The sequence below is a fragment of the Typopeltis vanoorti genome, chromosome 14 (assembly GCF_054136105.1).
Source record: "Typopeltis vanoorti isolate ZY-2024b chromosome 14, IOZ_Tvanoo_1.0, whole genome shotgun sequence".
Lineage (NCBI taxonomy): Eukaryota > Metazoa > Arthropoda > Arachnida > Uropygi > Thelyphonidae > Typopeltis > Typopeltis vanoorti.
Genome location: NC_143562.1, coordinates 101,042,727 through 101,060,441, shown reverse-complemented (window position 1 = coordinate 101,060,441; position 17,715 = coordinate 101,042,727). Strand labels below are relative to the sequence as shown.

General features: G+C 38.8%; 1 protein-coding gene across 1 annotated transcript in view; it reads right to left on the bottom strand.

Annotated features, from left to right (window-relative positions):
- LOC150099804 (sodium channel protein para-like) overlaps positions 1-17,715 on the bottom strand; it is a 1,646,355-nt gene that overhangs the window by 619,792 nt on the left and 1,008,848 nt on the right. The window contains exon 22 of the mRNA XM_090403494.1: positions 690-851. Coding sequence (XP_090259620.1) covers positions 690-851 — 162 coding nt within the window. The remainder of the gene's footprint in view (positions 1-689; positions 852-17,715) is intronic.

Sequence of the window (17,715 nt, the reverse complement as noted above, 5' to 3'; positions counted from 1 at the left end):
TAAGGCATCAAATGGATTATTGTGCAAACATTTGGTCATCAAGATTTTCATGGTGAGGAGGATATGTTAGGAAAGATCCAAAGAATATTCACAAAGGTAGTCAGTGGTGTTTGGAATGTAGAGTATGAAGACAGATTGAAAAAAAATGTAAATTACAAATCCTCATGCATAGGAGGAGAAGAGAGGATATGATTGAAACATATAAGCTAGTCGGTAGTTGTTATCAGGTTAAATGAAAGAAATTTTTCGTAGAATAAAACAAGGGGATAGAACAAGAGGCCATCTCTGGAAACTGTATAAGGAGGTTGTGAGCAGAGGAGTAAAGAGTAGGTTCTTTACATGGAGAGTAGTTGGGGGAGTGGAATGCATTGCCTGAGTGCATTGTGAATGTAGACACACTGAATCAGTTTAAGGCATGGATGGATAAGCTTTGTGTGTGATAGTGCATACTATTCATGATGAGTCTCTGATTCCATGGAGGTCAGATGTTAATAATAATAATAATATCCAGTAAATATTGATAAAATGATAGCTAGAATATATACAGCAAATCCAGGCAACTAATTTTTTATTAAACAGAGGAATTAAATTATAACAAAACCATATTTTAAATTTAACAACAAAAAAAAAAAAAAACAGGCTATATATCTAATGTGATTAATTTCTATTTGTGTATAAATTTTTCTTACCTTGAGTAACTGAAGAATGCGAGCTTTTACCCAATTACTAGCTCTTGAAAAACGATCAATGGCTTCCTGCAGTTTTTTTGTATCTGCACTATCAGGTGATGGCTGTGATAAATTGGAGGCTCCAAAAGAAGAAAGCAGTAAGGCAAGGAAGAGATTCAGTACCTAATTTGTCAGTAATAAAAATTAATACAGCAATACAGTAACTGACTTTAGCCAGCACAAAGTCTATTGTAGCAATGTTTAAAAAAAATAACTTATAAAAAGTTTAAATAAGCTTAGAAAATATATAATACTAAAGTCCCAAATATTTTAGTATGTGCAGTTTTACAAATATGATACTGGAATATATTGAATTATGATTAAAATAAAAAACTTCTATTCAACGAGTAATTAATTCTTTAACTACCAAGATGTGTTTAGCTGATGTTGCAATGAAAAGATGTCTCTTTGTTTGTTTGGTGTTTCATGGTGTAAGGACAATTGTGGTCATACTGCACCAATAAATTATTACAGCAGTTTATAAGTGAAGTGAGATTTGTGACTATGACCTGTGCCAAGGATAGCCAAGCAAGTAAAACTTCCTCTGTTCAAACCCTGCCTGACTACATTGCCATAATTTAATTTCAGGCTTAATTTAGAAGTGCATATTATTAGTCTCTCTATTCCTAGATGTTTGGTCTAGGTGAATGCAACACCTGTGGTGAAAGACTGTTGGAATTTGCCCATGCTAACAGATTAATTATTACCAATATCTGCTTCCAGAAACACCTATGATGGATCTATACTTGGATATCTAACATTGATGGGTCAAGGCACCAGATTGATTAATTCCTGGCTTTCCAGCAGTGGAAAACAAGCATCTCTGATGTGCATACTTGTCCTGAAGCAGATTGTGGTACAGACCATCAGCTAGTAAGAGCCAAAGTGAGACTAAGACTCTGAAAACTTCCAAGTCAGGCACATTCCAATACATTGAATGTTAGAGTAATTCCTAGTGGATTCACAGAAAAAACATCAACTCGGTTGGATGATTTTCTGGAGACAAATAAGGAGAACTCACCGGAAATGCTTTGGAAAGAAATCAAGGTGATAATACAGGATACAGCGAAGAAGTATCTCGGCCCAATAAGAAGACCAAGAGACCCATGGATATCAGATTCAACATGGGAACTAATCAAAAGAAGGCGGGTGGAAAAACAAAGAGACACAGGGACTGAAGAATATAAGAGGTTACATAGAGAAGTCAGAAGAGCCATCAAGCAGGACAAGGAAAAGTTCTATACTAATAAATGTGAAGAGACAGAGTTACAGATGAGGAGGCTCAATTATAAAAGGATGTTTTATTTAGTTCGTGACTTAAAGCAAAACTTTAAGCTCAAATTGAATGTCATCAAAGACAGGAATGGAGCATTACTAACAGAAGAAATGGAAATCAAGAACAAATAGAAAGAATACTGTGAGGAACTGTACAGTAGAGTGGATAAAGAAAATGTGGAGGAGCCCTCTCACCAGGAAAATTTTGATTTGGAACCTCCTCCACTTAGGCATGAAGTTGAAAGGGCAGTTAAGCAGCTTAACAGCAATAAGGCACCAGGTGCAGATGAAATCCCAGCCGAGTTAATTAAGGCCACAGGCAGGGCCCGTTTTATCATTAGGCGAACCTAGGCAATTGCCTAGGGACGTTAAGACTTGTGTATGTGTGCTTGCGTGAGTATGACAAAATATATATAGAGAGAGACAATGTATAGGAGTGCCTAAATTTTCTTTGCCTAGGGGCATCAGATACTCTCGGACCGGCCCTGGCCACAGGGGATAGAGGTATAAGAGTGTTTCATAGACTGATTACAAGGATATGGGAGACAGGATCATGGCCTAGAGACTGGAAGAAGTCTGTTTTCATACCACTACATAAGAAAGGAGATATGAAAGCATGCGGCAACTATAGAACTATTAGTTTAGTATCTCGTGCAAGCAAAATTTTATTGAAGAGCATGCTAAATAGGATTGAGGCCAAAGTTGAGGCAAAGATGCACGAGGAACAAGCAGGTTTTAGGAAAGGTAAGGGTACCAGAGATCAGATCTTTTGCCTTATACAAATCATAGAAAAATATAAAGAATTTAGACTTCCTCTGGTAATGTGTTTCTTAGACTACTCTAAAGCTTTTGACTGTGTTCAGCATGTGAAACTGTGGAAAGTAATGAAAGGAATGGGTTTTCCTCAACACACTATCTGGTTGATAGCCAACTTGTACAGGGAGCAAGAAGCCACAGTAAGAACAGGTATTGGATTGACTGATTGGCTTCAGGTTGGAAAAGGAATAAGGCAAGGATGTTTACTTTCTCCTCATTTGTTTAGTATATATATGGAGGATATCATGTGTGAAGCATTGGATAAGCTCAAGATAGGAATTAGGGATTAATCAGTAATCTGAGATATGCTGATGATACAGTACTCCTTTGTAATGACATGGAAGAACTAGGACAAATTCTTCACATAATTAGCACGTTTGTTGCCACGCTCCTTGGGCATAGTTTGTTACAGCATGCCAAGCGCTTTCCTTTCTACAAGGTCAGTACGAGTTATCTCGTAGCTGGCTTATCAGACAGAATTTTGTTTCATACGCCAACTACGAGTAATCTCGTATCACACCCCCACCTATGTCTTACATGCGCTGACGACTGTGTAACTTGAGTTCAGAGTCAGTGACGTTCAGCATTCAGTGCAGTAAGGTTTACTGCATCTAGTCTTAAAATTATTTAACATTATCTAAATAAAAACCTTCAATTATGCCATGGCCAGTAAAAGAAAGCTTACTGATGAAGAATTAGAAGCTTACGCTAATATGAGCGATGATGAATGGAATGAATTATTTAGTTCCCATTCCGAAGATGACTATAATCCTACAGATGACTCTAGCAATGACTCAGATGATGATATATCGTATATAAATATATGTATATGTTGAAAAAACTTCAAAAAATTGTTTAATTTGCATTAATAAATACACAGTTTATGCAACAATACCTCTTATAATATACTATACTTTTGCTGAAATTATTTTCCTTCTACCAAGCCCCCAGACATGCTCTCCACTTTATTCACAAGCCAAAGTCCAAATTAACGTGCTTATAATACGGGTTCATATAATAATGAGGCTCATATACTAACTTCGAGTATACTCGTAGTTGACAGCAAATGTGTTAACGAGATCAGTAATAGCAGACGACTTCAACTAAATCCTAGCAAGACAAAGATTATGGTTCTCAAAGGAAATACAAACAGGGAAGCTCTTGAGAAACAAGTTTACCTTAATGGAAAAAGAATGAGGAAGTCAGCAAGTTTGAGTACCTGGGATCAGTGGCGCACTCAGGATTTAATCTTGGAGGGGGCCGAGCATTCAGGATTTAACCTTTGGTGGGGGGGGGGCCGAATTGAGTAGACGATTTGCAAATACACACTACGCATCGCATATGACCTATGACTGAGCATCTCCAGTGATCGCTAATTCATAAGTAGTATAGAAATAGAATACACGACACAATATAAATAAAAAAAATGAATTTTAATTAGGAAAAGATTTTAGGAAAATTTTCTAGTGTTTTTTCCTTTTCTTTGGGGGATGCCCAGGCCCCTTGCCCCCCCCTCTGGGTGTGCCACTGCCTTTGATCCATTATTAATGTGAAGAATTGCTGTTCAGAAGACATCAGAAGAAGGTTAGGAATGGCTAGAACAACAGTCAGAGACTTGTCTAAAATGTGGAAGGATGGATCTATTTCCATGGGAACAAAGTTGAGGATTTTGGATGCAGTTGTTTTTCCAACAGCAACTTATGGATGTGAGACTTAGAACCTAAAGAAGTCAGATAAGAAAAGGATATCTGCTTTTGAGATGTGGTGTCTGCTGTTGAGGATATCATATACTGAAAGGCCTACAAATGAATGAGTGTTAGAAAAGATCAATATCCACTACTTAAGGATATTGACAAAAGAAAGTTAAAATATTTTAGACACATTGAAAGGATGAGAAGGAGGACTTCTCAGAACAGTAATAGAAGGTAAAGTATCTGGAAAAGAGGAAGGGGTACACCATCAATGACATGGATGGATGGTGTGTGTGGAGCAACTAATCTTCAGAGAGTTGAAGTCTCCAGAAAAGCAAACAACAGGACTACATGGCAAGGCCTGGTATGTCATATCACTGAGCATCGAAGTGACCATACAGCATCTGTGGATGTCTAGTGAACATATAGATTCCTAGATAATTACCACAGGGATAGAAGTGTATGTGTCTGATAATCTTCAAGTAATCAGTGTATGGTACAGGCAGTGGTGGATCTTTAATTAACAAGCTAACTTTGCTGCAGTGTCTGCAGCCTCATTTCCCTTGATTCCAGCATGGCTTGGAATTCAACAGACGCATATACATGTAAGTGTAGCTTTCATAACTGAAAGAATAAGTGTTGGATTCGAGAGAGAGAGAGAGAGTGGGATGTCTCATAACTATAGGCTTTTTAGTGTCTGAATAGAACTTTCTGCGTCTGAATATATATATTAAGCACCACTGGTAGTGATCCAATATGATATATTTTAGTGCAAACTTAATAGCATACAGTCCAGCTGTAAAGTTGTTACACTAATGGGATTTTTGCATATAGAATGCAGTCTGGAAAGATGGCAGAAGATCCCACTAGGTCCTTCTATTTTGAACTGTCTGTGCAGACAGTTCAAAATTGAAGGCACAAAATCAGAGTGCTCAATTCTGAGATTCAAAGCGTCACTGGTAGACATCAAGGTGGTGGAAAATTTTGATAGCCTGCTAAAAGAAAAGCTTCATGCTGGTATGTATGAGTGCCACTGTGGATGTGTGTTTAGTGCTGTCTGGGTTTTGTTGTTTACCACATTCTCTAGAGCAGGGTTTCTCAAACTGTGTTCCGCGGAAGGTGAATAGGTGTTCCGCGAGGTTCTGAAATTTATCATTTTAGTTTTCTAAGCATTTTTCATGAATAAATATTTTATAGTAAAAATATTCTGAGGAGAATAATATTCGTGAATATGTCGAGAAGCTCAGACCCAGAACACCTAATAACATCTGTGTATCGTTAATTTTCACACATCGAAACCTTTCAACATTTGGGAGAAGGAATGCTGCCGTTTATGACAGGTCATAAAAATTGCCTACAAGCCCATTACAACAATTGGTGTCATATATTCTGTTCTCAAAACTGAAGGAAATGATATCTGTGTAGCAAATGTCAGTGACCAAGCAGCATATTTTTAAACATGGTAGTATTCATGAATTATTGTTAATTTTCACACATTGAAATCTTTCAACAATCGGGAAAGAGAATACTGCCATTTATGACCGATCATAAAAATTGCCTGCAAGCCGATGCACAACAATGGGCAGTGTGTTCTCAAAACTGAACGAAATAACATCTGCGTTGCAAATATCAGTGACCAATCAGCAAGGAAGTATAAAGAAAATTTTTCCACTGAAATTGAAGATCAAGGTAGTCTGTATCCGGTTCTCAAATCTATTACTACTGAATACTTTCTTCATAAGTTCGTATTGCAGTGTGTAAGTGCTTGTTCTGAAACCGGAGTGCTGTGATTTTTTTAAAAGTAATAGGAATACAGAGTTAAAATCTGATATGAATAAGAGACAAGGCACTTTGTTTAATTTTGGTATTAAGAAATCTCTTATTGAAGGTGTTTGTGATGGAACAGATAGTGAGTCATTCACCTGAAGCCTACAAAGATCTCCAGGATGTACAAAAGGAGGGGAAAACTACCAGTACACAGGAGAAAAAGTCTGCATTCACTCGTAAGTACTTATAATAATATTATAAATATATTTCGTGATCAGAATGGGATATGTAAATGAAAATTAGCACAAATTAATTTAATGATGTTTGCCTGAATAAACTACAATATGCTACAACATTTCATTAGTCCAGTGATTGATAACTAATTTAAATGTAATTTATATTTGTCAGCATGCCACGCCGTATACATAAGTGTACTAATACTCTTTATGATTATGCCATAATTAATTATTAATACTTATGTTAATGTATGAACTTTAAAAAAATTTGGAAAAGTATTTAGAGTAAATTTCTTGGGACCAGGCCCTCGGGGAAAAACAAAAAAATCAGCTAATGCCTTTTTATTCCCGTATATAGGGAGTAGGCGAGGCGACTTTTAAAAAAAGAATTCTTCTTACTCTTTTAACTAATTTTATAATTAATATCTGATTTATTTCAAACTGTTTAATTTTTGTTGCTGAACATTTTATCAAATCATTCTTATTACATTTGCTTTTACATTATTTGATACGGTTTAGTACTTTTCTTACAAGTATTGTTACAATTCATATTTACTTTTGAGTGTTGCAGTCTTTTTTATTATTATTATTATTAAACAAGACCTCATGGAGTCAAAGACTCATCTAGGAGGTCCTTTTATCTCACACACATCTCATCATACCGGGTCTTAAACACATTCAAACTCCTTGCAGACACCACATTCTCAGGCAAGGCATTCCAATCATTCACAACTCTGCACGAAAAAAACCTGCCTCTCACTCCCCTACTCACACCCTCTTTATACAGTTTCCAGGGATGACCTCTGGTTCTCCCCTGATCTCCCACTATTCACTGTAGAACTTCTCCACCATTGATCCTATAGCAACCCCTTACCAACTTGTAGGTCTCTATCATATCTCCTCTCTTCCTCCTGTCCACCAGACTCTGCAAATTACATCTTCTCAATCTTTCCTCATACTCGACATTCCAGAGGTTAGAAACTACCTTAGTCACTCTCCTTTGGACCCTTTCCAACATCTCTTCATCCTTCTGAAAACCCGGTGACCAAATCTGGGCACAATAGTCCATGTGTGGCCTAATCAAAGCCTTATACAATGGAACAAGAATCTCCCTACTTCTACACGTCAGTGTCCTCCTCATCATTCCCAGAAGTCTTTGTGTTGTCTTCACAATTTTGGCGATGTGACCCCTAAATTTTAGATCCTTATCCACTATCACTCCCAGATCTCTTATTTCCTCTACTTCCAACAATATATTCTTACCAAGCATAAATTCTGCATCCCATCTTTGTTTTCCAAATTTTAAAACCTTACATTTTGCAACATTGAACTCACATCCCCATTTGCTTGCCCAATCACTCAATTTATTCAAGTCTTCTTGCAAGGCCACATCATCTTCACTACTCTTTATGGTTCGTCCCAACTTTGCATCATCTGCAAACAACTGAATATCTCCATCCAAATCTTCGCCAATATCATTAATATACAAGTTAAATAGTAATGGCCCTAAAACAGATCCCTGAGGCACTCCACTAGTGACTTTCCTTTTCCTGGATATTGCACCCCCATACACAACTTGTTGATACCTATCAGATAGCCAGTCTCCAATCCAATGCACTAATCTAATATCCAACCCCATCTGCTCTAGTTTGACTGTCAACTTATCATGAGGCACTCTATCAAAAGCTTTTGCAAAATCCAAGTATATTACTGTGTATCCTTCTCCTCTGTCCAAGGAAGCAGTCACTTTATTGTAATAAGTAAGTAGATTACTAAAACACGACCTCCCTTTAGCAAATCCATGCTGTCCATCAAAGATTATACCATTGTTGTCAACCCAACTCTCGATTCTAGTTCTCACAAGCTTCTCCAACAACTTAACCACAACACCCGACACACAGATAGGCCTATAGTTTGATGCTTGAGTTCGATCACCTCCTTTATGAAGTGGCACAATCTTGCCCTCCTTCCACTCTTTAGGGACTTGACCAAGTGCAAGACTCGTATTAAAAAAATATGTCAAGGCAGGTGTCAACTCTCTGGCACATTCCTTCAGAATATGCGGTGATATATTATCAAGTCCCACAGCCTTATTTACATCTAGTTTACTCAACTCCCCAAACACCTCTTGCTCACTTACAGTCAGTCTCTCCTCCCCATCATCAACTGCTCTTAATCTCTCCATGAAGTCACATTCACAAGATTGAAAGATCTTTATGAACTGCTCATTAAGTATCTTCACCACACATTCTGCAACAGCTGTCTTTATACCATTTCCTCCAATCAATGTCATCCTTCCATAATCATTCTTTCTTTTGCTGGCTACATATCGAAAGAACTTCTTAGGATTCTTTTTGACTTCATTAGCCAACTGCTGTTCATACCTCTCTTTAGCTACCCTCATCAACCAAGTCACCCTCCTTGCTTGGTCTTTGTAGACCTCATGAAATTGGTTACTTCCTCTACCCTTATGCTGCCCTCCACAATGCCCTTTTTCTCTGTATCGCATGCTTAATCTCTTTATTCATCCATCTCACACCTACCTTATTTAACCTTCTCACCCATGGTATACATTTAGACATTGCATCTACTAAATAGTTTTTGAAAATCCCCCAAGCTGCATTGATCTCTTTTCCAGCTAACTCCTCATTCCACGCTACACCCGCAAGCTGTCTCCTGAGCTTTTCATAATCATTCATCCCCCCCCCCCCTTGTAGTTCCACATATACCCTTTTTTCACAGGGGTCCTTGCACTGCTGGCAACCACCCAAGTAATCACCTCATGGTCACTTTCACCAATTGGTGGATGATTTGATACCTCATTGATAATTACATCCTCCGATGAGATGACCAAATCCAAGACCCTTAATCCTCTTGTGCCCTCTGTTACATACTGTCTGAGGTAGTTATCCCTCAAAAACTCAAGAAACTCATTTTCTTTACTCCCAGTTGCTATCTCTTCATTCCAGTCTATATTGCCATAATTAAAATCACCCATAATGATCACCCTTTTCTTATTTGCTTGGCTTATTTGACTATACATTTCACTATCACCACCATCCACATTACCAGGTCTATAACAACATCCCACCAAGTATTTGATTCTATTCACCTCTATCTCACACCATACTGCCTCAAAACCACTGGCCCCATTTCCCCCTTGCATCTCTACCTTGTATGGACATAACTCTTTCTCTATCATCAATAGCACTCCCCCTCCCTTTTTACCCCTTCTATCCTCACGAAACACATCATACCTTTCCATCTCTATTCCTGTCAGGATGTCATCCTCATCTAACCATGTCTCACTTATTCCGACAATCTCTGGGTGCACAGATGCAATTAGTGCAACCATTTCATCCATCTTGTTTCTTATACTTCTAGCATTGGTATACAAACACAACAACTCATTTCTGGATCTACAGCTAGTTCCACTGATACCACTCACTCGATGTGATCTCTCCATGCTGGACTGGGGCCATTTCCCTTTCTGCTTCTTCATTTTAGAACCCTTTGCAATTCCATCTGTTTCCTTTTGATCCCTGATCATCCCATTACTTTCCTGCCTACACATTCTCTCACCTCCTCTTGGAGCATCCACCTTTCTCACGCTGTCTTTTTTTACTATTTTGCATTATTCATTTACTTTTATATTATTCGACATTTCTTATTTATAATCTTAATGTTTTTCATACTAAAGTTACCTTTACAACAAAATTCTATTTGTTTTTATTATAGCTCTGACAAATATTGGAATTTGAATATTATTGAAAAAATACCCATGGATTCTTGTTTAAGACAGGAACTTTAACACAAGGAGGAGCAAGTACTTCTGCTGACACATCTACTTGGAGAAGATATGGAACTGAAAACGGTGGTTTCTTCAAAAACTAATATTAAAGAACAAGGGTCATCTAAGAACAGACCAAAACGGAAGTACCGTGAAAGTTATTTAAATTATGGATTTACGTGTATTGGCAATACACATGCTCCTGATGTTTTATGTAATAAAATACTAGTAAACAGTTCTTTGGCTCCAGCTAAATTTCGTAGGCACTTTGAAACAAAACACACTGATTACAAAGGAAAAGGTATACATTTTTTTAAGAGACGATGTGACTCGCTAGAAAAATCTAAACTTCAAATGGCTACAACTGAAAATGCAACAGAGGTCTTTTCGCGTGAGTTACTGCATTGCACTTAATGGTGAAGCTCATACAATTGGTGAGATGCTCATTAAGCCTTGTGTGAAAGACATTGTATCATGCATGTTAAATGAGCAGGTTGCTAAAAAAATAGATGCAGTACAATTATCAAATGATACTGTTTCACGCTGCAACAAAGATCTTTCTGCTGACATAGAAAAAGAGCTAATTCATTGACTTAGACTGCAGTGAATATTCATTGCAAATGGATGAATCTACAGATGTCGCAGGACTCGCTGTATTACTAGTGTTTGTTCGTTACATATTTGATAAAAGTATCGAAGAAGATTTACTCATGTGCGAATATCTACAAGAAAAAACTACCGGAGAAGATATATTCAACTGTATTAATAATTATATTACAAAACAGGAAATCGGTTGGGAGAAGTGTATTGATATTTGTACAGATGGTGCTCAAGCAATGGAAGGAAAGATAAAGAGAGTTGTAACATATCCTGCAAGTAGCTACAAGAGCCACAAAAGTCATTGTGTTTTGCATAGACAAGCACTAGTAACAAAACGAATTTGTACATATTTAAAAACTATTTTGGATGAAGATGAAAAAACTATCAACTATGTAAAATCTCGACCACTTCAATCCAGATTATTTAAAATTTTTTGCGATGAAATGGGTAATGCACATAATGCACTTTTATTACATACTGAAGTGAGATGGCTATCCAGAGGAAAAGCATTATTGAGGATTTTTGAACTTCGTAGTGAGTTAATGGTCTTCTTCATGTCACATAATTTAGGACAAAATTTTATTGAATTATTAAGAAATTCTTCAAGGTTGATGAGTCTTGCGTATCTGGAAGATATCTGTACAAAGTGCAATGAAATTTACTTATGATTACAAGGAAGGAATATTACAATTTTTAATTATTATTATTATTATTATTATTATTATTATTATTTGACACCACCAGGGAGTCCAAAGACTCATCGAGGGAGAGTGTGCCAACAGCATCGAATGATTGGCCCACTTCCAACTACTAACTGTGCTCAAACTCACCTAACTGAGCCATTAGTAGCAGAGGCTTTACCAATCGACCAAGAGATAAAATTGCATCTTTTGATAGGAAGTTGCAATTCTGGATTTCTACAGTTCATCATCATGCATATCAAGGATTTAGACCTAGCATGGCCTGTTCCGGCCTTAGAAGTCATCGTTGAATCGTTTAGGAGGATGTCCTGGTTTTCTTTTTCCTAATATTAGAGAAGTGAATAGAGAGAATGAATCAGATTAAGAGGGGAGTGATGTGGAAGAGCAGGAGAGTAAGACAGGAGAGATTGAAGAAGTGGAAATGAATGGGGAAGTGAGTGGTATGAGTATAGAAAATGAGAGAATGGGTGTGGAAGAAGAGCAGGGAAACGGGGAGGCTCAGGGTGGACAGGGGTACGCAGCGAGAGAAAGGTGGATGCTCCAAGAGGAGGTGAGAGCATGTGTAGGCAGGAAAGTAATGGGATGACCAGGGATCAAGAGGAAACAGATGGAATTGCAAAGGGTTCTAAAATGAAGAAGCAGAAAGGGAAATGGCCCCAGTCCAGCATGGAGAGATCACATCGAGTGAGTGGTATCAGTGGAACTAGCTGTAGATCCGGAAATGAGTTGTTGTGTTTGTATACCAATGCTAGAGGTATAAGAAACAAGGCGGGTGAAATGGTTGCACTAATTGTGTCTGTGCACCCAGAGATTGTCAGAATAAGTGAGACATGGTTAGATGAGGACGACATCCTGACAGGAATAGAGATGGAAAGGTATGATGTGTTTCGTGAGGATAGAAGGGGTAAAAAGGGAGGGGGAGTGCTATTGAAGATATAGAAAGAGTTATGTCCATACAAGGTAGAGATGCAAAAGGGAAATAGGGCCAGTGGCTTTGAGGCAGTATGGTGTGAGATAGAGGTGAATAAAATCAAATACTTGGTGGGATGTTATTATAGACCTGGTAATGTGGATGTTGGTGATAGTGAAATGTATAGTCAAATAAACCAAGCAAATAAGAAAAGGGTGATCATTATGGGTGATATTAATTATGGCAATGTAGACTGGAATGAAGAGATAGCAACTGGAAATAAAGAAAATGAGTTTCTTCAGTTTTTGAGGGATAACTACCTCAGACAGTATGTAACAGAGGGCACATGAGGATTAAGGGTCTTGGATTTGGTCATCTCATCGGAGGATGTAATTATCAATGAGGTGTCAAATCATCCACCGATTGGTGAAAGTGACCATGAGGTGATTACCTGGGTGGTTGCCAGCAGTGCAAGGACCACTGTGAAAAAAGGGTATATATGGAACTACAAGGGGGTGATTATGAAGAGCTCAGGAGACAGTTTGCAGGTGTAGCATGGAATGAGGAGTTAGCTGGAAAAGAGATCAATGCAGCTTGGGGGATTTTCAAAAACTATTTAGTAGATGCAATGTCTAAATGTATACCATGGGTGAGAAGGTTAAATAAGGTAGGTGTGAGATGGATGAATAAAGAGATTAAGCATGCGATACAGAGAAAAAGGGCATTGTGGAGGCCGCATAAGAGATGTGGAAGTAACCAATTTCATGAGGTCTACAAAGACCAGGCAAGGAGGGTGACTTGGTTGGTGAGAGTAGCTAAAGAGAGGTATGAACAGCAGTTAGCTAATGAAGCCAAAAAGAATCCTAGGGAGTTCTTTTGATATGTAGCCAGCAAAAGAAAGAATGATTATGGAAGGATGACATTGATTGGAGGAAATGGTCGTTTGGTGTCACACTGATTAGATTGTCGGCTTGTCGAGAGCTCCTGAAAAGATTAGTAGTATTTTGTGTTAACATTAGATATTTTACTAGAATTTTAAGTAGTATTGTTTGCTTTTTGTTTCTTGGTGTGTCTGTGCAATTTTTGCATGTTTTCTGTTATTTTAATTATTATTTTTAAGAAAAGATAGCATACACATGGCACCAATAAAGAAAAAAATGGTGGCCAGGTCGCCATGTTTGTTTAAGAGTTTTGATGTAAACAAATTTATGCAATGTGCTGACTGTGAGATGTATGCCTTGCGAAGAGCGGTGGGAGTCTGGTTAGAAAGTGACAGTGGAGTTAATATGTGTAGAAAGTGTAAAGAGAATGAGGACTTCAAGCATGTTTCGTGTGTCGACAGTGATATCGTTAATGATAGTCAGAATGTAGAAAATGGCAGTGTGCTAGAGAATTGCGTGGTAGTGCCAGATTGGTGTGAGAGCGTTGCTGAAAGTGTAAATGAAGGTAGAAACACAGAAAGAATGGATGATATGATCGATAATGAAAATGGTGAGATAAATGCGAGTAGCGAAATCGCCCGTTTGAATGGTGCGATACACAGAGCTAAAAGACAAATGGAGCGTATGGAAAAATGTGTGTTGAACGTACCGACAAATAACTGGCAGAAGTCTGTGACGGCAAATAATAGAATGTTCGTAAATGTCAATAAAATGAAGGAGCGAGTGCTGTATGGGGATTCGCTATTAAGAGGCATAATAATTGACAGTTTAACGAAGTCGTACCAGCCGGGTGCGAACATAAAGGACATCAGCGAATCTATTCGACTGCAAAAACAGAGGGTGAAAGAGATGATAATCGTGGCAGGAACGAATGATTTGAAAGAGGACAAAATGGAAATGATAGAGGATGTGAGGGAGTTGTTTGAGGTAGCAAAAGAGAAGAGTGAGAGAGTTAGGATGGTGAGTATCTTACCGCGGTATGACAGCGAAGTGTTTAGAAGGAGGGCCATAATTGCCAATGACTTTATGCGTGGGTTATGCATGGAGAGTGGTGTGGAATTTGTGGATGTGTGGAATGAGTTCGATGGGCGAAAGGACTTATATAAGATGGATGGGATACATTTGAATGGAGTTGGTGTACGGAGGCTTGAAAGAGTGTTGATGAATGATGTGGAAGTGGATGTACAGACTCAGGGAAACTAGATTTATTAAGAGGGGTGGGGAGTAGATATGCAGACTTTAGGGGGGGGGCAGTTACGTGTATGAATGAGTATATTATGCCCGAGCGAGTACGACAGACAACAAATTAGAATGGGATAGTTATTATAAGGCATCAAAGTAGGGATGGGACAAATGGGCTTCTGCGATTCATGTACACTAATGCCAGGAGTATTAGAAACAAGAAGGAAGAGTTTTTGGCCATGGTTGGCACTTCCAGGCCACAGGTTGTCGGTATTAGTGAAACATGGCTGACAGAAGATGATAAAGCTAGTGGGATTGAATGCGACGGGTATAGTGTTCAGGAGTGACAGGGTGAATAAAAAGGGGGGAGGAGTGTTATTGATGATAGCTGATTAGCTTCAGCCAAGGAGTATAGAAGTTGAACTGCAGGATGGGGAAAAAAGCACATTTGAGGCTGTTTGGTGTGAGATAAAATCTAGCAACACAAAATATACAATTGGGTGCTGCTATAGACCGGGTGATGGACTGGATGGTGGGGATAGTATGCATAAGCAAATAGAAGAAATGAGTGGAAGGAGGGTAATTATTATGGATGATTTCAATTATGGTAACATTGACTGGAAAGAGGAGAGGGCACATGGGAGGAAGGAATTGGATTTTATGCGGTTATTAAGGGACAACTATCTACGGCAACACGTATTGGAAAATACCAGAGGGCAGAGAGTGCTGGACCTAGTAATTGCAACTGAGAATGTGGCTGTAACGAACATGACCATGTTGCCACCAATTGGTGAGAGTGATCATAAGGTCATGACTTGAGAGGTGGCTAAAGGAGTCAAATTTACAATTAAGACAGGGTACATGTGGAATTACCGGGCTGGTAAGTATGAAAAGCTTAGGTGTGTGCTTGGCTCAATGCCATGGCATGGAAAACTTCAAGGGCTGGATGTTGATAGTGCATGGGAGGTGGTTAAGAACTGTTTGCAGGAGGTAGTGGTTGTCTGTATACCAAGAGTCCGAATAATAAATCAAGTAGGGGTTAAATGGATGAATAACACTATTAAGCTTGAGCTGCAAAAAAAGAAACAATTGTGGAGGGAATTTAAGGAGAAAGGTGACCAGCAGGTGCAGGAACAGAATAAAGCTCAGGCCAGGATGGTAACAAGGGTGGTAAGAAAAGCAAAACCAGATTACAAAAGGAAATTGGCCACGCAGGCTAAAGAGAATCCCAGACAGTTTTTTCAATATGTTGCAAGTAAAAGGAAAAATGCTCATGGTAGAATGATCTTAAAAAATGCTGAGGGTAGGGAGGTAACCGAATCAGGCGATATTGTGGAATTACTGAGCGAGCACTTTGCAAGAGTATATCATTCAGGTGGTGACTTTGGAGGAATGGAAGAACCAACAGCTTATACTGGAATTGTGATGAATGAGGTAGAGGTAACTAGTCTATTACAGAACCTCAATGTCAATACATCTGTGGGATTGGATGCTATACCAGCTTGTGTCGTACGTGAAGCAGTCAAAGAATTGTCAGTGCCCTTGACCATTTTGTTTAATTTGAGCCTCAGGACTGGGTCAGTCCCAAGGGGGTAGAAAGAGGGGAAAATAGTTCCACTGCACAAAGGTGGTTCCAAGGCTGCTGTTGAAAATCACCGGCCAATCAGCATAACAGGAATCATTATCAAGGTCTTAGAGAAAATAGTCAAGAGGAAAATACAAGATTGGATAGAAGAAAATGGGATACTGTATCGGGGACAGCATGGTTTTGTGAAGGGTAGGTCATGCCTCAGTAACTTGCTCACGTATTATAACACAGTGACGGCTGAACTGGATAAGGGTAATGGGTTTACAATGATTCTACTGGACCTTGCTAAGGCCTTTGACAGGTTACCACATGGAATTCTAATCAGTAAATTGCAGCATATGGGAATGGACATAGGGTTGGTGAGATGGATAGGAGGGTGGTTGACGGAGAGATATCAGAGAGTGGTTTACTCAGGAGTAGAGTCCACAAGACGGCCTGTGACTAGTGGTGTGCCACAAGGATCTGTTCTTGGACCACTGCTGTTTAATTTGTTCATAAATGATATAGGAAAGGATCTGAGAGGAACAGTTCATTTGTTTGCGGATGATGCGAAGTTGGGTAGGGCAATAATGAATGCAGATGACATCAAAATTTTGCAGGATGATTTGGATAGATTGGAGGTCTGGGCTAAGGAGAATGGATGTCAATTTAATGTGGCAAAATGTAAGGTTATGCATTTTGGGGTGAAAAGATTGGCAGCAGCTTACTGCATTGGTGGAACTGTGCTCCAGGAAATTGATGAGGCACGAGATTTAGGAGTGTTGGTGGATAAGGAATTGAAATTTAGGGGACATTGCAAAAGTGGCCATATCAGCTCATCAAATCACTTGGTTGCTGAAGAATACGTTGACAAGCAGAGACAAGCAGGTTATTGTTCCTCTGTATCGAGCCTTGATAAGACCCCACCTCGACTACTGTGCTCAGATTTGGTCACCTAGGTTTCTTCTTGATGGGGAGGAGGTGGAGAGGATCCAGAGGCGAGTGACCAAGATGATAGCAGGTTTGTGGAATGAACCGTATGAGAACAGGTTGAGGATTTGTGGGTTGCAAAAATTGGTTGATAGGCAGAGGAGGGGAGATATGATTGAGACATTCAAATTACTGAAGGGTTTCTATAAAATTAATTCAGAAGATATTTTTGAGAACAGGGCTGGTTTTGGGAGGACTAGGGGACATCCATGGAAACTGGGCATAAGTGTGGTTAGTAAAGGTGTTAGAGCTGGGTTCTTTACTTTTAGAGTAGTGAATGAGTGGAATGCGCTCCCTGAGTCTGTGGTGGATGCTGTGACAGTGAATGAGTTTAAGGCAAGGTATGATAGATACTGTATGAATGTTGAAATAGTTGTCATGAATATGATTCGGGGCCTCCCTCGATGAGTCTAATGACTCCCTGGAGTTGCCCGTAATAATAGTAATAGTAATAAAGACAGCTGTTGCAGAATGTGTGGTGGAGATACTTAATGAGCAGTTCATAAAGATCTTTCAATCTT